The sequence below is a fragment of the Salarias fasciatus genome, unplaced genomic scaffold (assembly GCF_902148845.1).
Source record: "Salarias fasciatus unplaced genomic scaffold, fSalaFa1.1, whole genome shotgun sequence".
Taxonomy (NCBI): Eukaryota; Metazoa; Chordata; class Actinopteri; order Blenniiformes; family Blenniidae; genus Salarias; species Salarias fasciatus.
The window spans coordinates 208,065-235,000 of NW_021941237.1; the positions used below are offsets into that span (position 1 = coordinate 208,065).

Genomic DNA, 26,936 nt, shown 5'->3' on the forward strand with positions numbered 1-26,936 from the left:
AAAATATGTCATATTTATTTCTTCGACTGCATTCAGCATTCATTCTTATCAACTCGTGCATTTCAAATCATGCTTGAAATTATGAAATGTTTTTGGAATTTATATTTTGTGACATTATCTCGAGAGTATGTGGTTTTGCTGGAAACCCAGTGCGCTTCATTCATTCCCGTGAAGACTCCTGCCAGTCAGCGCAGAGGGTAGAAAACCCTTTCGATTTACGTATGTGTGTGAGTGTGTGTGACATTGCGGAAGGGTTATTTCCCTGAACACTCTCCCCTCCTCTCCTTCACAACACCAACACACCGGGGCGAAGCTCCGGTGATCGTCTCCAGTAACGCACCGGAGGACGCGCGCGCCATGGCGCAGGCCAACATCTCGGTGACGGAGAGCCAGTTCCGCTGCCCCATCTGCCTGGACATCCTCAAGGACCCGGCGTCCATCCCCTGCGGACACACCTACTGCATGGCGTGCATCAGCGACTACTGGGACCAGGCGGAGGGGGCCCACTTCAGCTGCCCGCAGTGCCGCGAGGCGTTCAGCCCGCGGCCGGTGCTGCGCAGGAACACGGTGCTGGCGGAGGTCGTGGACAAGCTGAAGCTGAGCGAGATGGTGACGGCCCCGGAGCTCTACCTGGGGGGCGTCGGCGAGGTCCCGTGCGACTTCTGCCCGGCGGAGGGCCGGCTGAGGGCGCACAAGTCGTGCCTGGTGTGCCTGGCGTCCTTCTGCGAGCTGCACGTCCTGCCGCACCGGGAGGTGGGCACGCTGCGCCGCCACAAGCTGGTGGCGGCGGTGGAGAGCCTGGCGGAGCGCCTGTGCGCGCAGCACCGCCTGGGGCTGGAGCCGGCCGGCGGGGGCTCCGAGGCCGAGGCCGCCGGGGAGTGGAGCGGGGACTGCCTGCTGTGCGAGGCCGACCAGGAGGAGCTGCACGGCGCGGACGCGCAGCGCGCCCGGAGACAGGTAGCGGCCCGCACGCACGCACCTTTTACGCACGGAGTTACCGCTCCCCAGCCGCGAGTTACTGTACGGAATATGACACGAGCGAGTTCCTGGATCGTCAGGGGACGCACGGAGAAGTCCCCACAGTCCCAAAATAAACCCGTCTCATTATTAAAGAAACCTCTCATGGAGCAAGGCGGAATAAAGACTGTTGTCTAGTTTACTGTAGAAAGCTTTTAGTTTGAACCTTGAAAATAGGACTTTTGCCTCGCTTTTCTTTGGAAAAAGCACAATAGTATTCTTCTAAAGACTTTTTGATAATCAGCTGAGGATCTGAAACAAGAAGACAGGTGCTTAGATGGATGTGAGTTATGATTTTTTTTTCTTTTTTTTAAAGAAACAAGTTTTCAACTCAAATTTCAGATATTTGGATTTGAGTTCAGGTTGAGTCCTTTCTGTCAAGTTTTTATGTTCTCAGACTTATTTTTTTCTTCCATCATCCTAAAACTTGGATATGAGGTTTAGTTGACCACAGATGAGAACATGGAGTTACCCAGCATGCACTTGCTGGGTTGTAGCCATCAACGGCATTAAACAGTGTAATGGATGGATGAATTCTCAGAACTGAGTATAATGTAAATGTCATTAAGTCTTTCCTGGAGATGTGTTGAGCCTCAAATCCCAGCGCAGCAGGAAGGACATTTGGTGTATTAATCAGCCAAGTCCAGACTTTCCGTGGCTGGATGCAGCTGAACGGATTCTCTATTATTAAGATTAATAACATCTTGTGCAGTAACAGGTGCAGCAATTGTAAATTGTTAATAAAGGCTCAACTTTCACCTTAATCTATACAACTAAAATAACTGACAAATACAAAATCTTTCAATTTTCAAAATTATTCTTCTAATAATTATTTGCTTTAGATCAGGGGTGTCAAACAAAAGGCCAGTGGGTCAAAACTGGCCTGCTTGAGGCTCCAATCTGGTCCATCAAGCTAAACCACAAAGTAAATATTAAAAAGATAAGAAGAAAGAAGGCATTGCTCATCTTCTCAAAGGTTTTATTGGCTGTGATCATTATTATTGAAATGTTTGTCGACAGGTTTATGATGTAGATTGTGTTTATATGCAGCTATTCAGTTATATAATATGAAATAATCATAAACATACATGCTGATTACTCTTAATCATGTTCTAACACCAGTTACCATGGTTTACGTTTACTTAGAACACACACTTATCACTGAATCTTAATGTTATAATGAAATAGTGAGTTATTGTGTGTGTGTGTGTGTGTGTGTGTGTGTGTGTGTGTGTGTGTGTGTGTGTGTGTGTGTCTCAGCTGCAGCTTCAGGAGTCTCAGAGGATGGTCCAGGAGAGGATACACACCGGAGAGCGAGAGCTGGAGGAGTTTCAGCAAAGCTTGGAGTCACTTAAGGTGACACACACACACACACACACACACACACACACACACACACACACACACACACACACACACACACACACACACACACACACATACACACTCCGGTGTCCCTCAGGGTTCTGTCCGAGTTATCATCCACTTCACCAGCTATCTCCTTCCTCTGAGCCGCATTGTCCATAAATACAATTTCACCTCTATGCAGACGACACTCCGCTCTACCATCAAACATCTCCATCAATGGTAACTGTAACTAGTTGAAGCTAAGTTGAACTAAGCTCAGTGAAACTGTTCTATTTCTTCAGAATTGGACTCAAGTTAAAGTAAAATACATGTGACATTGAGTCGTCTCCCACAAATACAGTTTAGCCAACAAAGCAGAGACGGAATGGAGAGTAAACTAAGAGAATTTGAAGAAAAAACACATGTAACTGCCTTTTGTCAGGTAGTGTTGCAGAGCTATTTGTTTTCGAGATAAACCCATATAGAAAAATACTCTTTTTAACAATTTTAACGTTGAAAATTGAAGCTTGGTGTAAAGTGGACCTGCTGTGTTACTTTAAATCAAGTGCTCCTTTTCCAGACTTAAACTCTGCTCAGTGTTTTCAGTGTTTGTGCTCTTGTGTACGTTGTATTTATTCATCCAGTAGTTAGTAAGAATAAGACATGTGAAGCCACTAGTCCTGGACGTTTCCACCGCCGCTCCGTCTCTTCTGCAGGCCTTACAGGAGATGTTGTCAGTGATTATTATTTCTCTGCCACTCCTCCGCTGTTCCAGGAAAAGCATTTTTCTCCTCCCTCCCCTGAGCATCGTCCTCTTGTGCCCGGCGTCTGCTGCGTTCGTGCTCTCTGAATGAGTCCATCCTTACTGCTGTTTTATGTGTGTGTGCGTGCGTGTGTGTGTGTGTGTGTGTGTGTGTGTGTGTACTGCAGGTGTCGGCGTCGGCCGTCGCTGAGGACAGTGAAGCTCTGTTTGCGGATATGAGTCTGTGCCTGGAGAAAACCAAGGCCGAGGTGAGAAACGCCTCGTCAGCTTGACATAATGGCAGCGATGGAAACACGGCTAACATGATTTGAGACAGATCTTCTCTGGTGGAAAATGTTGAAACCATCTGGTTTTAGATCCTTGTCTTACACCTTCTTTTTCTTCTTTCTTGTGTCGTAGGTTCGAGCCCGGCTGGAGGCGAAGGAGCGGGCGGTGGTGGGGCGAGCCGAGCGAGACATCGAGCTGCTGGAGAGAGACCTGGAGGAGCTGAGGATGAGAGACGAGGAGATCAGCCAGCTGCTGCAGACCGAAGACAACGCTCACTTCCTGCAGGTGAGGAGACTGAGAGGCTGCAGCGTGGCTATTGAGTAAAATTAGTGAAAATAATGTGTTTAAGATTTGTTAGAACAGAGATATAAGTCACCAAATCCATATTTCCTTATTTCAAGCAATGTTTGCAATGTGAAATGATGAAAAGCTGCAGAATTGTGTCAAACGTAAGGCCTATGGGCCAAAACCGACCCACTAGATTCTCCAATCCGGCCCACCAAACCAACAAGGCAATTATTCAAATTCCTAGAAAACGTTGATATTTTTTTTATTATTATTTCTTTAGCTGTTGCAAACAAAACACTGAGACCCGAGCTGAGAGATCGGTGATGCTGCCATGAAAGCTTGTTGATCTCAAACCAGCTCCAAAGTCCAAAGTTTAGAGAAACATGCAGAACGCAGGAGTTTTTTTTTTTGACATTTCTCTGTATTTTTGCACCAGAACATATCATTAAAATTGACTTTAAGACTGTATTAATTGTTTTCATCAAGTATACTCTGCTCCCCAACGAATAAAGATGTGAAAGTTTTGATTTAAAGCTTATTTTGTGTGTATTTTACCAGTCCGGTCTGCTCAGGATGAAACTGGGCTGAATGTGGCCGCCGAACTAAAATGAGTTTGGCTCCGCTGAACAATTCATCCTGGTGCTGATGGCTGCAGCGCTGCGTAAAGGGACAGCAGACACTTTTTATTCTCTGAAGAAGTGTTTTCTCTGGAAGGGCTTGTGAGGCATTAGCGGCTCATCCATTCGATACCCAGCCATTACAGCTAATGCATCCCAGAGGCTGTAATAATTCACCAGAGTGCTCCGAGAAGGGCTGGGATGAGAGGAGAGAATGAGTCAGCAGTGAACAGCACCTGCCTCAGTGCTTTTTTTTTTAAAATTCAATTGTATAAGGAATTGAGGCGAATGAGGCGCCGCTCTCCGTCCTCTGTGTCTTCCCGCCCAGGCGGCGCCGCTGCTCTGCGTCCCCCTCTCCGCCGGCCGGCACTCCCGGGCCCTCAGCCTGCCGGCCGAGGCCTTCAGCGCCGCCCGCCGGGCGCTGTGCCACCTCCGCAGCCACATGGAGGAGGTCTGCAGGGAGGAGGTGGACAAGATCAGCCGTGCAGGTACGCCACGCCGCGCACGGCCCGACACCGCCGCTCCTCCTCACACTCACCACCATGTTTCTCTTGCAGTTAACGAGAACTACGTATCTGCTGGAGAGTGTGTGAAAGGTAAGCAGAGGAAACACGATCTATGTACACACACACACACACACACACACACACACACACACACACACACACACACACACACCCTCTTGTCTGAGGTGACCCATTTTTAGCCGGCTGCACGATTCGACATGACACTTAACACCACGAGAAACAGTAGCTGTGTTAAATATTGAAGATGAAGAGGACGGTGGGATGTCTGGGGACGGCTCACTCTGGCTCTGCTCCAGATCATCTGGATTAGACCCAAAGCACAAGGCCGCAAAACTGCCCACATTCTTTATTTAGGTAGAAACAACTCTGCTGACAACAGAATTTCAATCCTTCGTTCAACCATCTGAGTCGTATAACGTCACCACAACCAGAAGCAGCATGCGCTTTTATTCTAACCACGACTCTCAGACTACGAGTCAAAGGTGTAAAACAGAAAGCAGAGAAATAGACAGTATCACCATCGTCTTCCTCATCACTGCGGTCCAATCAGATTCACCACATTTGTACCACAAACTTCTCCATTCTGTCAAGAGTCAAGAGTAATAGTAGTCCAAAAAGGTTCATTGGTCTTCCAAGTTATAATCCAAAACAAAGGTTCATTTCAAAAGACCAGGTCTTTTGAAATGAACCTTTGTTTTGGAAGAGTAATAGTGGTGAACGTCCAGATGATGGACTCTTTCACAAACAGTCCGTCTCGTTGTAAACGCTGCAATATTTAGTTTGTTGTTGTGTCCAGATTTTGCTGAAAATCAAATTTAGAGCATGTGCTCAGCAACAGTTTCCAAGACAACTGGTGTTTTGTTTTTTTTGTTTTGTTTTTTTTGATTAACTGACATTTAAACTGATGTCTTTCAACATGAATGTTTGAAAAACATACCAAATCCCATTAATGTGTATTATATTGGGGAGGTGGACAAAATGACAGTGAGGAGAACTCCAAACCTCAGCAGACACGAGCTTCACTGTCTGCTGGGCATCCGGCCAACAGGGGTAAGTTCAAAAAACGCTCCACAGTGGGAGGTGCTGCTAAATCTTTGTGGACTGACCCTTTCACTTTCACAAACGGATGATTTTGTCTGCTTTTTCACTCAAAATCATCGAACAAACGGGCATTAATATGGATGACGTTCTTTGAGTGCCTCTGAGCCTGCAGTAGATGGGCGTCGACACAGCCGCAGACAGTTTGGAAATGAAGTAATGCATGCAGAACCTGCAATGCAAGTGTGTGTTACCTAACTTAAAGTAGCTACATGGCCACGCTGCCCTCTCACAGCACTCATCCGCATTGTGCGGAGACCAGGTTGTTTCAGGACCTGCTAGAGGTGATCTGTCCTGGTTGATCCTGGGATCCCAGTGGAGGAGCTAGAAGAACATCTGGGCTTTCCACTCAGTGGCTAGTGTTCTCCTCTAGATTCATCCCAGAGTCATTCAGTAAAGTATTTCTATTTAAAGAATGTTTGTGTCAGGGTACAGGTAAATGTGGTTATGCTTCAGAACTACAGTAGGATCAGTGGATTTTAGAGTTTCTTGTGGATGTTTTGTCAGTAGGACAGAAAAATAGAATGAATGATCTGAATAATAATTGGAAAGCAGTGAAAGTAGAGATCGATTTTGGTCTTCTGGGACGTGGCTGAAGTCTCCATGCTTGACTTGTCCTCAGCAGAACGATACTCGTGATTCCAGGCCTGTTCCTCCAAACTGAGGATGTGTAGATCTCCTGTCTACTGCAAATATCCAAACGATCCCTCTGAAAGCCACTGTGCGGAATTTCCCACGGAAGCACCTTAAAAACTGTCCGCACGCTGCACATGATGAGTTTGATGAATGCCAAACAACGTCTCGTCAATGCGGTGTGAAACATTCGGGAGCAACAAATCAGTCAGATCCATCTGTTTGTGTCTTTCTGTCATGCAATGGAGACTCAACAGCATGAACTAACCATACTAACCATACTGCATGTAAACCTGTTCCTTCCATTCTTCCAATATCCTGATTCCCTGAAGCATGTGAAGCAGTTTTGTGTTTTCCTGTTGTCTGCTTTGCTGATCAATGGTTCATGATGTTCATGAATCAGGAAACTGGTGTTTGGTAAGCTTTCAGGTGCTTTGATTTCTGTTTCTGTGTCAGACATTCTCCATGTGACACACGTTTTTGTATTTTTAGTCACTTTCATATCATCAGAATGAAATTAGCAGCATTTTCAGTTTCACCATCTCACTTTGTTTTGTTTTTGTGTCGTCTGTTTCTTCACAGCCGTGCCAGTGTCCTTCCCCTTGTCCTCTCTGTCTCTGCAGCCGGCCGATCAGAGGATGAGGGCGGTTTTCCTCAGGTGTAAGTACTTCATCCGTCTCACTTTGCTGTAGTCTGTTCCTCCCTCTTCCATTTCCTGTCTCCCATCCACTGTCTACCACTTAATTGAATTCCTCCCCGTCTCTGCATTGCTTCTCTGGTCGCCGTCTGCTGCACCCATTCAGCCTGAAGCACTCCCGTCCATATTCTCCTCTCTGCCTTTGACCTTACACCCTCTCATTCTTCTCCCTGTGCTCCTGGCTCACTGCGTAATGAGTCTTTCTGAGAAACCTGAGAGCCTTGTATAGATCCTCATCAATTATGGATGGTGATCATACTGTATGGACGACAGTGACATTCTGGTCTGTCATTAAGATCAGGACCTCGTCCTGACACCAACAAGCCAGCTGACAGGAAGACAGTGCTGCAGCACCGTGTTGGGCCTCAATAATTCATTTTGGTCCGAGGAGGACTGAGGCTGTACGTGCTGTTTGTTTCATCAGTGCCACAGTGTCACCTGAGACCGTCGTTTTGAGAGGCTTGATCATTTTACCTCTGTCAGGATCTGTCTTTATGACAGAAAGCACAGAGGAGATAGTAGTAGACCAATGACTAATCAACTATCTGTTTTAGGGAATAACGGCCATGGTGAAATGTTCATATTCAAATATATTCAACTCTACCTCATAAGGACATTAGCCTGAGCTTGTGTCCTCGCCAATTGGTGAACCAATCGTATCTTGGCTTGGCTTGGCTTGGCTTGGCTTGGCTTGGCTTTCCTTAGCGATTCTCTGGCTCAGGAATCTTCCTCTGAGGCATGAGGGTAGTGACCGAAGCTGAAACATGGATGCTGGATTCTCAAGATCTCACAGGATTCTCACTGTCTCACTCTTCTTGTCCTAGAATAGACTGTCTGATCAGACTTGGAGCTCCATCCATCTAACAGCCAGACTGTCGTCAATGGCTCTCCTGAGCGGATGCCCTTTGGTGCATCTCCATCGGGGCACCACCTCAGTCACCAGCCCCTAGTGGGAGTACCGGTTTAGTCACTAGCAACTGCCAGGAGTGCAATACTTTCAAAGCATACTGCTCTCTTAGTCTGCATCAACACTTTTTAAGAGAGTTAAATGGTTTCTAGAAGCTGAAATCAGATCAAACATTTCCTCTGATGTTTATCTGCTCAGGAAACAGCTGATGATAAAATGTTTTGGCCAATCGAAACACAATGGGCTTCATAGAGACTATCTGTTTGTTCTCTTTTGTAGTTTCGTCCCGTCTGTCCTTGGACCCAGATACAGCCCATCCCACCCTGGTCCTCCTGGAGGGCCCCCAGGCAGCCCATTGCGGTGAGGAACCGCAGTCCTACCCCCCTCACCCTCATCGCTTCGACTCAGTGGCACAAGTCCTGTGCAGGGAGGGTCAGTTTGGCAGCGCCAGCTACTGGGAGGTGGAGTGGAGCGGCGGCGGGTGGGTCGACATTGGCGTCACCTACCGGGGCATCGGTCGCAAAGGTGGCGGGAAGCCCTGCCTCCTCGGGCGCAACGAGAACTCGTGGCGGCTGAGGTGTACCCACGCCGGATACGCCGCGTGGCACGATAACCGCAAGACCACGGTGGCGGCGCCACCCTGCCCTAGGATCGGCGTGTTCCTGGAGCGCCACAAAGGAACCCTGTCTTTCTACAGCGTGTCGGACTCGGTGGTGCTGCTGCATACGTTCAGATGTCCGTTCTCTCAGCCGCTGTACCCGGCCTTCCGACTGGACCTGGACTCCACCCTGGTCATCTGCCCCCGTGACGGAGGCAACGGAAATCCCACTTGAAGACGCGTCACTCATGGCCTGAAGAAGCCACTCATGGCTTCGTTTGCCTGATGGACATAGACTCTGGAATCTGAGGTTGAAGGACTGCAGGCGCTGAGCAGCAACATCAGGAAGAAACAACACTATCAGTAACCAAATGCTTCTCTTCTCCATCTGTCTGTCTTCTGTCAGTGGAACTGCCTTAACTGCTACTAACATATCACTGTCAGGGTTTTCTGGACTGGGAATGTATTTTACAAAGTATGATTTTTTTTTTTTTTTTTTTTTTTACAGCCGACGCTGTAAAACTTCAGAAAAACATGACTTTGTAGCAAATAGCCAACATGCAAAATATCATGATACTTTTAATATTTATTCTCAGTTATAAATGCACTATGTCAAAGATTTATAGTTCAAACATGAGAAAAATCTCAATTTGAGGGACAAAAGGAGTCGTTACAGATGTTGGGTACAGAAACAGTCTTGACAGGGCGTTTGTGGGACGTGTTGTTCCTACATCAACACCGAGGTACTGAACCAGTATTCACCTCTACTTGTGTTTTCTTGACGTTCTGTGCATTTCTGAAACTGTGGGTAGATTTCCACCCTCCTCTCTGCCTCATTGACAAGTGGCCTACAAAACTTCATGCTGGTTTTAAACCTGAGAAAGTGACGTCCTCTTCTGATTTGGACTCATCAAATGCCATATTGTAGCTGTGCTGAAAGTTGTATTTTTGGCTATTTATGTTGTAAAATGTTTGGCTTTTAAATTATATATTGTTTTTCTATGTAGGTCAGTTTCAATTAGAGGTTTATTCTTCGGTTTATATATTTTGCAGAGGAATATATCGAAGAAATGTTGTTAAGAAAGGGAAGATTAAGGCATCTTTCACTTACCTCAGAAGTGGGATCGCCCGCTCCCCTCAGCAAAACACTAACAAGTTTCACTTTTAGGTTGTTTTGTGATCATCACAAATTTACCATACTCCATCAGTGAGATCATCTTCACATCGATTTGTTTTTTGGACTCATACAATCGAGAAAGAAGGACGAGTCCACATTCTGTGTGACGATGCTGGAAGCCTGTGTCGTTTAATTTCACCACTCTATCAGCAATGAGATTTTTCATTTTTAGATACTTAAAGGTGCTGTAGGCAGGATTTTGCTAGTCAATGCTAATTTTCTGTGTTTTCTTTGGATTAAATGTTAGAGTATCCATTGATAATCCTTTAGGAGTGTAGTATAATTGCACTACCATTAATTGCAGCATTTCCATCTGTCTCTGTTCTGAGCTGAAAAAGAATCTCGACAGCTCCAGGTATCTTTGACCAATCAGAAGAGCCCCTGAGGCTCTAACCATGATTGGTCGAGGGGCGTTCGTCGCACGTTCTTGTGGGAGGGGCTTAACTTGCGTAAGGGCGTGATGTCAGAGAAAACATGACAGGATTGGCTGTGCTGGGTTTCAAATCGCCATCTTGCTTAGGTAACCCTAAGCAAGATGGTGGAGATGCGGAATCCTGCCAACAGCACCTTTAACCTAAGCTTGTTAATTAAAACCCCCCTAAAACCGGATGAGTGAAACTGCTACCATACTTTCAGGTTCATGAACGAACTACTTACGAATTTGACGAATATGATACCGTGTCCATCCATCCATCCATCCATTTTCTGCCACTTGTCCTTTTCAGGGTCGCGGGTATGTTGTCTTCTTTCCATTTCCTGGAAAGTAAAAAAATAACGCTTTTGGCCGTTAGCTAAGATTAGCATATTGTCTATTTGACAGAGGTGTTTTGAAAAATTATTCACTGAGCTTTCAGGCTGCCAGTAGCTTGGGGGGGGTTGTTATTTGAGAGAGCATCATTACTGGTTTTGTTATTTCTTTTTTTCACTTCTGCAAATTTCAGTTACCAAGCTTTATTTACTGCACAAGAAGAAGACGTGATTAATGTCAAGATGCTTATTTACAGGACAAAAACAAGTCTTCATTCGCTGTTTCAGAATCATTAAGCAGAACTACTATAGAAAACTGTCAGAATACATTTTGAGGTGTTTTTTTTAAAGCATATGTGTGCACATCATTTCCATTCGCCACATTAATGCAACCTGCTGACCCACTGTGATTTATTCAAAGTTTCAGTCACTCCTTATAGCGCCATCCCAAAGAATGTTAGTTATGTTTTCCTGTGATTTTCCATAAACTGGAGGGGCAGCCTTATCTCTGCAGTAAAAAAAAAAAAAAAACTTGAACATCGAAGTGCCTGAAGCTCACCATCACCCGCTGGACACTGCTTCTCTTGGATCCTGAAGCCTGACAACATTTCCAAGTGAAACTTTGGTTCATTCTGAGGGTCCATTTCCACCACGGTGCTCCACAGAAAAGGCAACTTTTTCGAAACAGCCCCCAAGGTGAAACTTTTAGAAAATGCTTCAACTTTGTTGATGTGTAAACAGAGGATGCTCACAGGGAGCACGCAGCTTTTTCTGCTACGGCGCATGTTCACCACGCTGTTGTCAATCATTGTTTGAACATATGTGAGCTGTACAATAACATCAGTGGAGTGTTAGGACTCCAGGCCCATATTCTCCTGCTATTTTGCAGTTTTATAGCTGAAAGTCACCTCCTGCCATAGCAGCAAAGCTCTGTCGTCGGTCCGTACGAATGTCCGTCTTCTCGCTGTTGTGTTTATCGTGTTTATAGCATTTTATCCTCTGCGCGCATGCGTGTGTGGGTTCATTACAAAGTCAAATAGTAACACCAACTCGTGGCCTGGCATACTAACCACATCGCTCTCAACGTTTTGGACATCGTTTTGAAAAAGTCTTCATGTAGAGGCGAAACTTTTCTGAAACAAAAACGCAAAAATGACATTTTCACTTGAATGGGGCCTTAAAATATCACATACAAGTATTTTGCATGCCTCGATATCCAATTCTGTCAACATACCGTATGTAATCATATGATATTCATCATACTGCTGTGGTCTGAAACAGCCTGATTGTAGCTCCTCGTGTTTTTTTAAGGTGCAAGATGGACCTCTCCTTCCCGCAGAATGGACGCCATACTGCAGCCACTGCCTTTCTGGGATCATTACTCTGTTTTGTTGATGTTTTCTTTGTAAAATGAATTAGTATAGAAAAGGTGCTTCTCTAAAGGATCATGATTGCCTGACCAAGTGCTGTGTGAATCCTTTAAATCCAAAACTATTGGAGCGTCCACATTTTGAATTCAAAAGACACTAAAAAAAATCACATTTAGTTAATTTAGTGAGAGATATGTGAAGGTGTTTTTGCCATGAAGTGCATTATTTCAAAAAGTGTAGCACTAAAACTGAAAGCGAGTCTCCTTTATTCATCTTGTCTTTGTTCCTGTTGTTTTGCTAATGTGACTGTAAAATTTATTTTGTTTTTATTTGTCTGAGTGTCGCTTTTTCAAGGATTTCACTGTGACTTTGCAATAAACGGATCGTTGGAGATCTGGATCGGCAGTCTGAGGCTGTTTTATTTCATGGAAACTGGTTTATTTAATTTTTCTGCTTCCAGTGATGGATGAATAGAAACACAACATGATTCGCTCCATTTGCTGGGTTTTGTTCAATGTAATCATATTTTATAATTTCTCTTCTGCTGAGCTCTTGATGAAAACATCAGGAACTGCACCAGATGGATATTGACCATCATCACAGTATCAGCATTAGCAGTATCAATGTCAGGATTGTTGATATACATATTACAACGTATGTTTGGTTGTAACTTTGTGTTTTTTCTACCAACAGGTCCTCCTTGAAAAAGAAACCCTGGGTCTTAATGGGGCCCGAATGCATAAATAAAGGTTAAATAAATAAAAACTAATACAAGAGACTTGCTCTATTTCAGCAAACGTTTCCAAAATCAACGAAAAATGAGTTCAGACAAACTGTGTAACGGTTGCATTTTTGAAACACTGCCAGGGAAAAACAAACCCAGACTCATCTGAATAAAACTGGATCTAAGAAGAGAAAAAGCACCTTTACCAGTAACTGCACAGAAAAATGATGCAGCGTCATTACAAAAAAAGTCTAATTTTCTAAGAGTCTAAAGTGCAGTGCCTCTGTGAACTATAAATCGCCAACTTAGGGCAGATAAAAAGGAAAATTGAAAAATCTTTCAACTGTAAAGCCTCTGGCAAGATACAGGAGCTTTTTCTGTTGTCATGAATAACTGCAGGCTTTATAATAACAGACGTTTGTTGTGTTTAATTTGAGTGTTTACTCAAAACTCACCTGTTCAGACAGTCCTACATCACCAATGGCTCATAGTCACATTTACCATTACTATGTTGTTGCTCTCTTTTCTATGTTGTTAATACTGTTTTTCATTTTTTCAGTGTTTTAATGTTCAGTGTCCTTGGGTGCTGGGGAAGGCATTTTTTAAATCGAATACATTTATTATTAAGCATTATTATTATTATTATTATTATTATAATTATTATTATTATTATTACTTGACCAGATGGTCTAGGTCAAAATCAACCCATTTTTTCTCTCCCCTTTTACTACTGTAGACCTCAAGAATGGTCTTGATCTGTAGCAGAGCCAGAGTAGGGGCAAGGGGGCGGTCGCCCCAGGGCCCACAAGGTCATAGGGCCCCGTTTCATGGGATGTGTTCACATTTACTCGTAAATAAATTATTATAATAAAATGTGCAGTGTGTGAGAGAGGGTATGATTGTGGGCTCCAATTTGCCAATTCTTACATTACGACTGTCCCTGAATGCATCAGAGCTGTAAGCCAGCGCTGATTGGCTGTGCGGCATGAACGAGTTTTTTCTTTTGCACTTGATCTGAACTCTTTGGAGGGAAGTTAAACAGTATGCTAAACACTATGCTAGCTGCTAGTGGTACTACCCAAAACCTAACATCGGAGCCATTGGTGAGTCAGTGAAACCTTCAAAATATTATCTTTGTCAGAATGCTGTGGTCTTAAACACCTGCCTATTTGAATGTGCCTTGTGTTGCTCTCAACTATAAGAGACCACCGAGTCTGTTGTTTTTTTTTCTAATATACGTGAATTCCAAAAGCTATAGATAGCTGTGTCTATGTCTATCTGAATAGATTGTGTAATTTTAGACCAGCTGTGTTCATTTTATATTTAAGCTGTTTTAAGCATTTTATATGTGAGCTTTCAGCACCATGGACAGCGGACGCTCTGAGATTGACACCTGTCAGGCTTCAGTTGTGTGTGTGTGTGTGTGTGTGTGTGTGTGTGTGTGTGTGTGTGTGTGTGTGTGTGTGTGTGTGTGTGTGTGTGTGTGTGTGTGTGTGTGTGTGTGCGTGCGCGCGTACGTGTATTTGTTCTTCAGAACAAGGTTGTGAACTGGTTTGTGACTTTATTCTGCTTTCTGAGGCATATAGATTTGCTTGGCTCGATAAAAGTGAGCATTAGTGTGTTGTTTGACGGTAGCATGAGGGATTGTTTGAATGGTAAAATTACTATCATAAGGGCCCATAGAGAATGCTCCACCCCCTCTGTACTGAGACCCACGCTCCGCCTCTGGTCTTGAGATCACATTTTCAAGATCCTGGTCTTGTCATGGTCTCATGGTCACACAGTCTTGTTATTTTCATATTTCTTTTTTCTACCTTTCAAACCCCGCCTCTGCACCAAAAACCTCTGAATATGAATAGAATATTGAGAAAAACTGAGTAACTGAGAGGCAGTCTCGGTGCTGAGCTGGGTTTGTCCTGACAGTCGGAACTGAGGGAAAACTTCCCCCTGTCTCCTCTTCCCGTTGGTTCCGCCCAGCGCGAGGCGCGGTCACGTGACAGGAGCGACATAAACAGAAGTCACATGACAGAAGGGAAAGTTTCCACCATGGCGGCCGACAGGCAACATCTCTCTGCCGCAGTGCCGCTCCTCTTCCTCCTCGGCGGACTCTCTGCTTTCCCCCTCGGCCCGGAGAAAAGCGCGGGAGTCTCGTGCGGATACGAGGTGAGCAAAACTCTGAACTCACCGGAAGTGAAAGAGTCTGGACGCTTTTAGACGCTTCTAGAAACACCAGGAAGCTGGAGTGTTTCTGCTCATAACGCGTCTCTGCTCCCGGTAGGAGTAGTGTAGTGAAGTAAAGTGTGTGTGTGTGTGTGTGTGTGTGTGTGTGTGTGTGTGTGTGTGTGTGTGTGTGTGTGTGTGTAGTCATGTCACCCCACCAAGCCCGACATGCTGAACGTCCACCTGGTTCCTCACACACACGATGATGTGGGCTGGCTGAAGACTGTGGACCAGTACTACTATGGAGGTCTGTCTCTCTCTCTCTCACCCACCCACACACACACACACACACACAGTTGTTGTGTCATTCTGTTTGTGCCCCCCCCCCATCATTCCGTCTCTGTCATGTCAGTCACATCATTTCACCTCCTTTATTATCCAGTTTCTGTTTGTTTGCATGTTCTTCCTCTCCTTCGCTCCAGTGCTGAATCTGTTTCTGCTCATTTGTTTTTCGTTCGCATCATTTTTTCTTATTTTGTAGTTTGTCTCATTAAACTTGGGCCATTTTATGTTGTTGTTGTTGTCTTTCACTTTCCATTCGTCTTGTGGAGGATGATCGTATTCTGTATCTTCCTGTTTCTCTATTTATTCTTCGCTCGGTTCTCGTTTGAAGCCTCGTCCCAGTCCTTCATATACATGTCGTATTATACTATAATAGACTCATGAAGGCCTTATTAGTGATTTCTACACACACTTGTTTTCTCCTCTCTGTTTCTCTGCTTTCACCTCGTTGTCTGGATGGATTTGGAGTTTTGCCAACAGCTCGTCTCCTGATAAAACTTTTGAGCGACAGCAGGTCAGCTGCTGTTGTTGTTGTTGCAGCTCCAAAGTCTGCAGTTGTTTTCGAAAGTTATTGGAAGCTGCGTTTAGATTAAAAAGACAACTTTTTTACCCCTTTGGTGTTTACCCAGACTGCTTCTGTGCAGTGTGTTTATTGATGTGGTTGTAGCGGCTGTATGCTTTTAATGGTGTGTTTGTGCTGATCGTCACATGCTCGTCTCCAGTGTCTCATTACGTATCAATATTTCACAATAAGAACCCGTCCCAGCGTGTACTGGCGTATGTGTGTGGCGTCCATCAGAAGGCCTCATATCTTACATATGTCATTTATAAGTCATTTTCCTGTTTGGATTCGTGTTTTAGCTGCAGCTTCACGTCTCTTCGTGGTTTCTCTTCTCGCTCTGACCAGATCGTAACGACATCCAGCACGCCGGCGTCCAGTACATCCTGGACTCGGTGGTGGACCAGCTGCTGAAGAACCCCGACCGGCGCTTCATCTACGTGGAGACGGCGTTCTTCTTCCGCTGGTGGAAGCAGCAGAGCCCCGCCATGCAGGAGACGGTCAAGCAGCTGGTCAACGAAGGTGGCGTGAGCTGGAAGGAAACGGCCGCGTTCAGATCGACGGTTCAGGCTTTGAAATCTTCCTCTTCCCCGCTCCGCTCAGGCCGTCTGGAGTTTGTGAATGGCGGCTGGTGCATGAGCGACGAGGCCACCACGCACTACAGCGCCGTCATCGACCAGATGACCATGGGCCTGAGGTTCCTCAACGACACCTTCGGTGCCGTGCGGGCGACCCCGCGTCGCCTGGCACATCGACCCCTTCGGCCACGCCCGGAACACGCCTCCATGTTCGCACAGGTGGGCTCAGGAGACGAAACCAGGATTAACTGAACCAGAATCCTCCTGACTGCTCGTTTATTCCGAGCTGCAGCGCATTTCACCAAGTTCTGAAGGTTTTAAAGTCGCTCAGCAGCATCAAAATCTGCAGATAAGCTGTAGTTCTTCTCTTTTACAGATCAATGCTTCAGGCTTCAGTATTTTGTTTGCTGCTTAAAAAGACTGTTAAATACATAAAAAAGAAGTTTGGTAATATATAATAAATAAATAAATAAATAATTAGTTTTTATAATTGTCCCCATAGGTGCTCTTTATTTTTAATATAATAAATTTATATCCAGATTTTTTAAATACATTTGTATTTTATGTTGTGCTTAATGTAACAAATGTTTTTTAAAAATGTATAACTAGAAGAAATTAATCATAAGATGAATTTTATAAAAATGTCAAATATCAAAATGTTCAACTTAATAATTTTCTGCATTTTATGAATGAATGCATAAAAAATCAAATAATTAAATAAGATAAGTATAATAAATTAATTAAAATAATACCAAATATAGAATAATGAAAATAATTAATGAAAATTTGAATAAATAATTAAAAATATATACTCAAAATTTAAAGACATACCAATAAATGATTAAAGCTAGATGAAGAATTAACTGCAGTTAGCTTCCTTTTTTTCCTGAAATGGATTTTGTGTACTCAGTCAGTACTGTTTCACACCTTGCCTAAAGTGGGACATCAATAGAAGAGACAGTTAAAATTCAAAAGCAGCTCTTTTTTTAATCTTGTTTTAAGTTTATGATCTGTAAATATTAATGTTATGATCCATTAGTGATGTTAGAAAGAGACAAAGCAAAGCTGAATGAATTCATAGAAATCAGGATTTTTCATAGTCAGACTAAAATATTCTCCTTTCTTTCAGTTGTTTTTTTTTCTTTCTTACTGAATGGAATCTCATGTCCAGGAGTTAAACATGAGAAAAAGTTCAGCAGGTGTCAATCAGAACACTAAATGTAATATGAAAGTGGGAGTAAAATGTGGAAGTCTGTGTCTGAAACCCAGTAGGTGTAATTTAGGACAGATGAAGAGATTTACCAGTAGAAATGAACTTAAAGTGTAAAAATACTGAAAACCAGACATAAAACAGAATTTCCATGTTAAAATAGACATTTTTGGATCGATATGTCTGGGATTGTAAACGGCGTCTGAAGCGACGCTGTCAGGAGCAGAAAGCCGTGTTTTGATCCGATGTCTTTCCCGGCTGCAGATGGGGTTCGACGGCTTCTTCTTCGGCCGGGTGGATTACCAGGACCCGCGCTCGCCGCATGCTGGCCCGGGAGCAGGAGCTGCTGTGGAGGGCGTCGGACAGCCTGACCCCCCCGCTGGCCGACCTCTTCACCGGTAAACCCAGATCCCAGCGACACCCCCCCCCCGAGATAAACCTCCTCACCCCCCCCTCCCACTCCCCCACGCAGGGATCCTGCCCAACGGCTACAACCCCCCCGAGGGCTTCTGCTGGGACCAGTCCTGCGACGACCCCCCGATCCGGGACGACCCCGACCTGGAGGACTACAACGTCAACGACGTGGTGCAGCGCTTCCTCAACATCGCCAACAGCCAGGTGTGTGCCTCCAGGCCTGGGGGGCCGCCTGGGGGGGGCCCGCCTGGACGCTCCCGGACAATATTCATCCCACTTCTTATATTGAAACAACACCCAGTGCTTGTTGATGTTGCATTACATTTTTTTAATTTATATGTTTATTTGTCATTATAATTCAGTTTAACTTTAACGTTTAAACATTAAAACAGTGGCAGTTGGAAACATGTATTTTACTACATGTTTAAATCCCAGTAACATAAAAACATCTTACTTCCCATTTATTTTTGAGATTAATCATGTTAAACCCTACTTTTCTCTCCAATATAAATATTAAATTAGTGCAGTATGATGCACATTTCAGTCTTTTTCTACATGTTGATGTCCTAATAAGACTGAATTTATTCTTTATATTTTTAGCCTCTAACAGAAATTCAGTGATTCTTGCTCCTCCTGTTGATTCAGTAACGCTCTGAACATCCATCCAATAACCGTTTTAATCAGATTGATCCCTAAAATCCCCAAAAACGAGGTTGATTTCTATTGATATTAATCTCTGAGGTTGCTTTTCCTCCTTGCTTTCAGTCCACGGTCTATAAAACCAACCACATCATCATGACCATGGGCTCAGACTTCCAGTACGAAAACGCCAACCTGTGGTAACAAGAACCTGGACAAGCTGATCCGCTACGTGAACGCCAGGCAGGCGAGCGGCGGGCCGGGTCAACGTGCTGTACTCCACGCCGTCCTGCTACCTGCAGGAGCTGCACCGGGCCAACCTGTCCTGGTAACACGACCTCTGACCCCCGCCGGGACGCGGCTCGCCGGGGCGCCTTGTGTGTTTCAAGCGTCGGTGATTTTTTTTTCCCTCACAGGGCTTTGAAGACGGACGACTTCTTCCCGTACGCAGACGACTCCCACGACTTCTGGACCGGATACTTCACCAGCCGGCCGGCGCTGAAGCGCTACGAGAGGATCAGCAACGGAAACCTGCAGGTGAGCGCAGACACAGACCGACCAATCACCAGCGTCCCAGCGGTTTTTCTTCTAATCGGTAACGGCGGCATCGTTCTGTTTTCTCATCGTCTTGAACTTTCAGACCTGTAAACAGCTGGAGGTCCTCGGGGGCCCGTTCTCCAGCACGGGGCCCTTTGGACAGGACGACAGTCTGACGCTGCGTGAGCCTCACACAATATCGACCGGGTTGTTGTTGTTGACCTGCGACAAGCGGCCGTCTGTCTGCCGTGTTCTGATAAATCCTGACTGTTTGAACCGACGTCCTGTCCGTGCAGAGCGAGCCATGGCGGTGGCTCAGCACCACGACGCCGTGTCGGGCACCGAGAAGCAGCACGTGGCCAACGACTACGCCCGGCTGCTGGCCGACGGCTGGCGGCGCTGCCAGGTAGGTCCGCCCTCCGGGCGCCGGCCGCGGCGCGAGGCGGCGGAGCGACTGACCGGCCGTCCGTCCGCAGGTGGGTGTCAGTAACGCTCTGGCGGCGCTCAGCGGCTCCATGGCGGAGCGCTTCTACTGCGACGGCCTGAACATCAGCGTGTGTCCGATCAGCGAGTCCAGCAAACAGGTGACGCTCGGCCCCGACAGAACGCCGCCGCCGCCGCCGCCGCCAGCTGGCTTCTGACCCGGTCTCCGTCTCTGTGACTCAGTTTCTCCGTCAGCGTCTACAACCCTCTGGCTCGGCCCCGTCGTCTGGCCCGTCAGGCTGCCGGTCACGGCACGGCATACCTCGTCTCGGACGCCGGCGGCAGACCGGTGGACAGCCAGGTGGGAGGAGCCTGGCCGCTGATGGCCGTGAAAAAGCTTCGGACTTTTAGGATGGTGGAAATGAGCAGCAGCGTCGTGTTGCGCCGATCCAGGTGCTTCCCGTGTCCAGAGCCACTCGGGAGGGTGAGGAGGAGCCGAGGCTTCGCCGTCAACGAGCTGGTCTTCAGGTCCGGGGCCCCCTCCGCTGGGCTACACCACCTACTCCCGTCACCCTGACGGACGGCTGGAGCTCCGGCAGCGGCGGTGCAAGGTCGGCGAGCGGCCGCCTCGATCCAGAACAAGGTCCCGGACAGCAGCGTGCCTGGAACGCTTCGATCGTTTATTCTGTTTTTCGTGCTCCTGATTGAAAAGTCTGAATGTCTTTCAGTTCCTAAAAGCCACCTTTGAACCCCGAGACCGGACTCCTGAGCAGCTTCAGCAACCTGAGACCAACCAAACCGTCCAGCTGACGCAGAACTTCGACTGGTGTGTGCCGCTCACACACTCTTCACAACCAGTGCACCTGCTGGAATGCAAGAAAACTTAGGAAATGAACTGAAAAGAAAACCTCCACTCACTCACTCATCCTGCCGACTCGCTGCAGGTACAACGCCAGCGACGGAACAACTCGGCCAGCGACCAGCCGTCTGGAGCCTACATCTTCAGACCCAACTCCTCCACCCCCTTCCTCATCAGCAAGACGGCCAAGACGGAGATCGTCCAGGTCCAGATGAGATGATGATGATGATGAGGATGACGGGTGTATCTCAGAGCACGGGGCGTTTCCTGAATGACTGTGACGGTGTGTGTTCTGAGGGTCTGGGCTGTGTGTTCAGGGCTCGGTGGTGCAGGAGGTCCGGCAGTGGTTCTCGCCCTGGGTGTCCCAGGTGGTGCGTCTGTACGCCGACAGCAGAGCTCTGGAGCTGGAGTGGACGGTGGGGCCGCTGCCCATCCAGTGAGTCGGAGTGTGTGTGTGTGTGTGTGTGTGTTTCCTGTGTCCCGTCTGAACGGAGGATCTGACAGCCGTGATGTTCTCTGGTCAGGGACGACCTGGGGAAGGAGGTGATCACCCGGCTGACTCCAGCATCCAGACCGGCGGCGTTTTCTACACCGACTCCAACGGCAGGGAGGTGCTGCAGAGGAAGTAAGCTGCAGGAAATCTCTCCTCAGGGGCGTCAAACATGAGGCCCGTGGGCCAAAAGCGGCCCCAACAAACCACAAAGGACAATTATCAAAAGTCAAAAAAAGTTTTTTTTAAATTTCATTATTTAATTTTTCCAATTTTTATTATAGGGATGTCAAAACTTGATTTAAAAACACAACTCTGAAATGATGTGTAAACTTTCATTTATAGATGCTAAATCTTTCGTTTTCCGTTTTAACCAGCCGAAGATGGTTTAGTTTAACTGATTTTCTTTCCTAATCTGTGTTTTTTGTGCGTTTCTCTCTCCAGGAAAGGACTTCCGGCCCACCTGGAAGCTGCGGCAGTCGGAGCCCGTCGCCGGGAACTACTACCCCATCAACTCCCGGGCGTTCATCAAGGTGAGCGAGTCTCTGCTGCCGCGGAACGTCGATCCGCTCCGGTCTGAACTGGCGTGAACCCCGTTCCTCCAGGACGACGAGGACCAGCTGACGGTGGTGACCGACCGCTCCCAGGGCGGGGGAAGCATCCGCAACGGCTCCCTGGAGATCATGGTGATTCGCCACCGGCGCCCCGGCTTCGCCGGGTGAGGAGGCGGAGCTAACTGTTCCTCCGCCCCTCAGCTGCACCGCGGCTTGCTCTACCGACGACGTGCGCGGCGTGGGCGAGCCACTCAACGAGACCTCGCACGTCTTCCCCGACGGGCTGGTGGTCCGCGGCCGCCTCCTGCTGACCCTGGACCGGCCGGCCGCCGCCGCCGACACGCACCGCCCCCTGGCGCAGCAGGAGGTGCTGCAGCCGCTGCTGACCTTCACCGAGGGGCGCCGAAGCCCGACACCCAGCTGGAGGTGCGTGAGGAGCGGCTTCTGACATTAACGGGAGGTCACGCGGCGTTTTATTCACACTCTGAACCGTCCCGACAGTTCTCCGGGCTGCAGGCCGCGCTGCCCCCTGCTGTCCACCTGCTGACGCTCAGCCGCTGGGACGGCGACTCGGTGCTGCTGCGGCTGGAGCAATCAGTTCCAGAGCTGGGAGAGCGACGTCGGCTCGCAGCCGGTCACCGTCAGCCTGCAGGTCTGAGCCGCTCTCTAAAGATGAACTCCTCATCGCTCCTCCTCAACCGGCCGCTCCCTCCCTGCAGAAGCTTGTTTTCCACCATGGACGTTCTGGGCGTGTCCGAGCTCAACCTGTCGGCCAATCAGTGGAAGGACGAGATGCAGCGCTTCCAGTGGAGGCCTGAGGAAGGTAGAGAACCGCTCGGCTCGCAGCGCCACAGTTTCTGAAAATACTGGAGAAAAGTAAGAGAGAATTCAACAAGGAGGCTACAGAAACACACGGAGCCTCGTCCTCGGAATGTGGAATTTAAAGTCTGTGTTCGCATTAATTCAGTGATTTGATGCTGCTTCCCACTCTCAGCGTCGCCTCACTCATCTCTTCAGTTGGCATAATCAGTGTGATACGCCCTGAAGAAAACAGACAGTAGTTACTTTTTTTTTTAAATCAAAAGTTTTTTTCATGGGCTTTTTATCATGGGCCAAACCAGGCCTGCAGATGGCCTGTTTTTGGCCCACAGGCTCTATGTTTGACACCAGTCCAACTATGGCATCAGTAAATGAAGAAAGAGCTGCGAAATGAACATGTTTTTCTCGGAAGTCCGTCGCTGATGGAGCTGAAGCCGCTCCAGAACTTCATCCAGGTTCGTTTTGTTGGCAGGTACAGAAAGAAACCACAAACATAAGGCCCAGGAGCCAGAACTGGGTCCAGTCCGGCCTGTACTGAGGTCCTGTGTCATAGAAACAGACACCCAGAATGCATCAGAGGTTTTCTGTTTTCACCTGAACTCTTTCGTCTAAAACTAATTGTGTTTGAGTCTCAGATTTCACAGGTGGCCTGTGTTTTCCTTCCAGAGGAGCGCCCCCTGCTGAAGCCGCTGGGAGACCCCCCAGCTGGAGGGTGACCCTGAAGCCCATGGGAGTCCGGACCTTCGTCCTCAGAGTCCGCCTCAGATAAACTGTCAGCGATCGAACAGATGAAACTGAAGAGTGAAGAAAATTCAGACAGAAACTCACGATTTCCTTTTAGCGTCCTCCGTTTCACAAAGACATCTTGGTGGATATTTTTAGCCTTTTTAAACACACACACACACAGCTCCTGTTTGTGGTGCCAACACGTTCTGTCTGCCTCGTGTGCAATAAGTGGGACTTCTGTCTTCCTGCCAATCTGTAAATAAATGAACTTTTAGAGTGATTGTTCTACTGATCGCCAAGCAGCTGACATTAAATCTGTTTTTCTTACGTTGTTCTCTTTGAGTTTTTCAACCACACCAACTCTGAAGGCAGGAATCTACCATCCGCTGAACCCAACAACAGATTGAACAGAAAGCTGCTTCTGTTTGGAATTCAAGTGTCGGGTTGAAGAGTGTTCATTTTAGAAAGACTAAATGCGTAAAAATCTACGTTTCAGTCAAATGGTTGAAGAAATTAGATCTCAACATTTGAGTTTTAATTAAAATCTTCCAAACTGAAAAGTCATTACGGTTTGAATTTTCTGAAATTATTCCTCATAGTTAAAGACAAATGACCAGTTGAATCAAATATGCTTTGTCTTTTCTTAATCAAATACTAAAAACCAAACCAGGTTTTATAAAAATCAGTCTCGACTGTATTTTCAATAAAACAAGCAGAACTTGATCAAAAGTCACAATAAGGACTTATTGATGGATTTTCCAAGTCAAAAAAAACCAACCTTTGCAGAAAAAATGGAGATTTTATGTACACGAAGTATTTCTTCAAACTGTTCTCGAGCAAATCCAGACTTCCTGAGCCTTCACTGGGTCGGTAAAACACAAAATAAAAGAAAAGAGGAGGAGGGATTAGTCCGTCTTCTGCTCCTCCGGCTCGTGGGAGTAACAGCAGGAGTCTCCATGGGAGCACGACCCCTGAGAGGGGGGACACACACACACACCAGGAATCAGGAGAGTTATTCAGTGTTTAAGAAAAACGGCAGAATGAACCATCATGATCACTAAAAGCAGCTTTAACTCTTATCTGCTGCACTCCAGATTTTTCTGAGGTGCAGATCAACACCTTTTCACCTCCACTGAGGCTTCATCAACGAACCCAGGACTGTGTTGTGTGTGTGTGGTGTGTTTTCATGTCTGCATGCAGCAGGATGGTGACCTTATGATCCAGTTTCCGAGGAGGAAGATGAGAGGAGTCTGGTGGGTGGTTTCAACTGACCTGTCTGAACTTCTTGCAGGGGAAGCTCTTCAGCTGAGACGAGTCGCTGGTCTGGTTCTTCCTCTTGTTCTGGAACTTCTTCCTCTTGTCCTGCAGGTCTGAAGCGATGCGCCACTGAAAAAAAAAAAAAAAAAAATAGAAGTCAAACTATTATTTCAACTTACTTCAGAATCCAGTATTTTATGGAGTAAAACTAAAACACTGCTAGAAGTAAAGCCAGTCTCCATTAGAGTGTTTATAAAGGAGATGATGTTCTGATCACTGGTGGTTTGCTTCACCTCAAAAAGTGAAACAGATTCGCTTTGACCAACATCCAAACTATATAAATGACGAAAAATGAGAATGAATTAGATCAATTACTGAACGTAATGAACACTAAACCGACCCGGCTTTGGGCTCGAGCTTTGGGGGCCCCAGAAGGCCTGAGGATTCTCCTGGAAGCGGGTCAGGTGGCGTTTTCGAGACTGAGGGTTGGCGTCCGGCCTGACCGTGAAGCAGGCCTGCAGGCTGCGGACGCACAGGGAGAGGCAGATAAACACAAGAAAGACAAACAACAACAAGAAACACAAGGAAAACCAAAGAAAGAAAGAAAATATACAAAAAATTAGACAAAAACAAAAACAAATGAGACAATGTCGACAGAGAGAAATAAATGAGGACAAAGACAAATTACAAAGAGACAAATAAAGACAAAAATAAAGGACAATAAGAAATAAGACCATAGCGCCAGGGTCATACAGATGTAGACCAGAAAAATCAGCAAGGCAAAAATAAAATAATAATTTCACAGCGATTGACGTTACTTTCTGAGACTTTTTCATTTTAGCTAAAAAACAACAAAATAATGAAGCTGAACACGTCTCAGAGGCTCACTTTGAAAACAATCAGCTAAGACGTAGCAGCAGCATGCAAGGTGACGAGGCTGGTGTCAATTACAGCAGGCACCAAGTTAGCGCTGGGCCTTAAGTGAGATCGTTTTGAGGCCTCTTGGGCTGCAGCAGTGTGAGGTGAGGTCGGACCTGGGCTCAGAGGACAGGATCCTGAAGGCGGGGCTGTGGCCGACAGCTTCTCCCTCTTCACAGGGTTCATCTTCTCCTGCAACACAACAGTCCTGCGCTCAGCACCTCACAGTCCCGCTGCAGGAGCAGCCGGCGGCGGAGCGTTTACCCAGCAGCGCATCACGTCCCAGATGGCCGCCGGGGGGAGCGTCTGTCTTGATGGGTTCTTACAGGCTGTGGAGAGAGAGACACCCGGTGGCCGGCGTGGAGGAGAGCCGACCTGCAGAGAGGAGGGCATTCAGACGAGATCCTGGGCCCTGTGTGTGTGTGTGTGTGTGTGTGTGTGTGTGTGTGTGTGTGTGGTGTGTGTGTGTGTCTACCTGAACTGCAGCAGAGGGGGGGTGTTGCAGTGAATGGTGCTGCTCAGGGTTGTCCCACAGTGTAATAAAGAGGGACGTCTTCCAGCTCCTGAAACACACCAACCATCCAGCAAACAACAAGTCAGGAAGGGCACACACACACACACAAAAACACAAAACCACAAAAACACACACACACACACACAACACACCTCCGTCACCATGCTGAGCACGCCCTTCGATCCGTTTGGACGTCCCGAATCTGGACGGGTTCCCTGACACGGCCGACAGAACCTTCTCTGCACGAAGGCGGAGTCGTGGATAGGCTCCGCCCACAGAGGACCGCCCATCTGGAGAGGAGGCAATAGACATACAGCGGCGGAGAAACGACACACAAAGCCGATTTGATTTCGTTCACATCAGGAGACGTCAGTGCTGCTGTCATATAAATGATCAGAACAGCTGTTATTGACATTAAAGCTGGTCAGGCGTTCCACAGGCTGTGTGTTAAGACCTTTCTTTTCACACCGAAACAACACAAAGTTTCCTAGAGGAGTTATTATCTACACATCCTGTAACGTTTCTATCCAGACGACGTTCAACACGTCCTGGAAGTGCCACCAGTTCACAGTTTCTCCCTCCTCTGTACCTCGTAGATCTGGGCGATTTGGCCCAAAATTCACACCTCGCTCTCTTTCCTCAAAATGACGACATAGAGATAAAAACTCAACATCTGCAGTTCGACCACAGAACCTGCAACTCAGACTCTTCAACCAGCAGCTGGACACTACCTGGTGTCTCTGTCCACAGTGCTCACACTCCGGTCCCACCGGGGGTCCCGTGGCAGCGGAATACTTCATACTGGAATCACACACACACACACACACACACACACACACACACCACACACACACACACACACACACACACACACACACACACACACACCACACACAGTCTGTAAGTATTTACAACATGCTGCGCAGAGTGTGAGGAGGCTTATATTCCCAGCTGAGTCCGCAGTGTGAACGTCTGCACCATCGTGTGTGTGTGTGTGTGTGTGCGTGCGTGCGTGCGTGCGTGTCTCACTGTTTCCCATCGCTGGTCCTCCTGCCCATCCTCTGCAAGTGGAAAGAGCCGCAGCCCACGCAGTTGTAGATTAGAGCCTGTTTACTGAAACAGCAGGAATAAAATAAACATAAAAGTGTGTGTGCGTGCGT

At 46.9% G+C, this 26,936-nt stretch overlaps 1 protein-coding gene and 2 pseudogenes across 2 annotated transcripts; 2 read left to right on the forward strand and 1 right to left on the reverse strand.

Moving 5' to 3' along the window:
- The first annotated feature begins 290 nt into the window (after positions 1–290).
- Positions 291–9,308, forward strand: LOC115384428 (E3 ubiquitin/ISG15 ligase TRIM25-like). Of its 2 annotated transcripts, XM_030086702.1 has the most exons (9): positions 291–957; positions 2,278–2,373; positions 3,295–3,375; positions 3,527–3,679; positions 4,628–4,787; positions 4,857–4,895; positions 5,796–5,876; positions 7,140–7,217; positions 8,441–9,308. In XM_030086702.1, exons 1-9 carry the CDS (start codon positions 358–360, stop codon positions 8,992–8,994), a joined length of 1,842 nt encoding a protein of 613 aa, XP_029942562.1. In that variant the 5' UTR covers positions 291–357; the 3' UTR covers positions 8,995–9,308. The 2 variants fall into 2 exon arrangements, with proteins under 2 accessions (XP_029942562.1, XP_029942563.1); XM_030086703.1 differs by lacking the exon at positions 5,796–5,876.
- A 5,506-nt stretch (positions 9,309–14,814) lies between these two features.
- On the forward strand, positions 14,815–23,130 carry LOC115384427 (lysosomal alpha-mannosidase-like; annotated as a pseudogene).
- A 745-nt stretch (positions 23,131–23,875) lies between these two features.
- Positions 23,876–26,936, reverse strand: part of LOC115384426 (tRNA (guanine(26)-N(2))-dimethyltransferase-like) — a 3,313-nt pseudogene continuing 252 nt past the window's right edge.

Excerpts from the sequence above, each read along its gene's own strand:
- LOC115384428 (XM_030086702.1), top strand. The coding sequence starts at position 358 with ATGGCGCAGGCCAACATCTCGGTGACGGAGAGCCAGTTCCGCTGCCCC. Across the intron at positions 4,896-5,795 it reads TGCTGGAGAGTGTGTGAAAG|GTGGACAAAATGACAGTGAG; the intron begins GTAAGCAGAGGA and ends TATATTGGGGAG. Across the intron at positions 5,877-7,139 it reads TGGGCATCCGGCCAACAGGG|CCGTGCCAGTGTCCTTCCCC; the intron begins GTAAGTTCAAAA and ends GTTTCTTCACAG.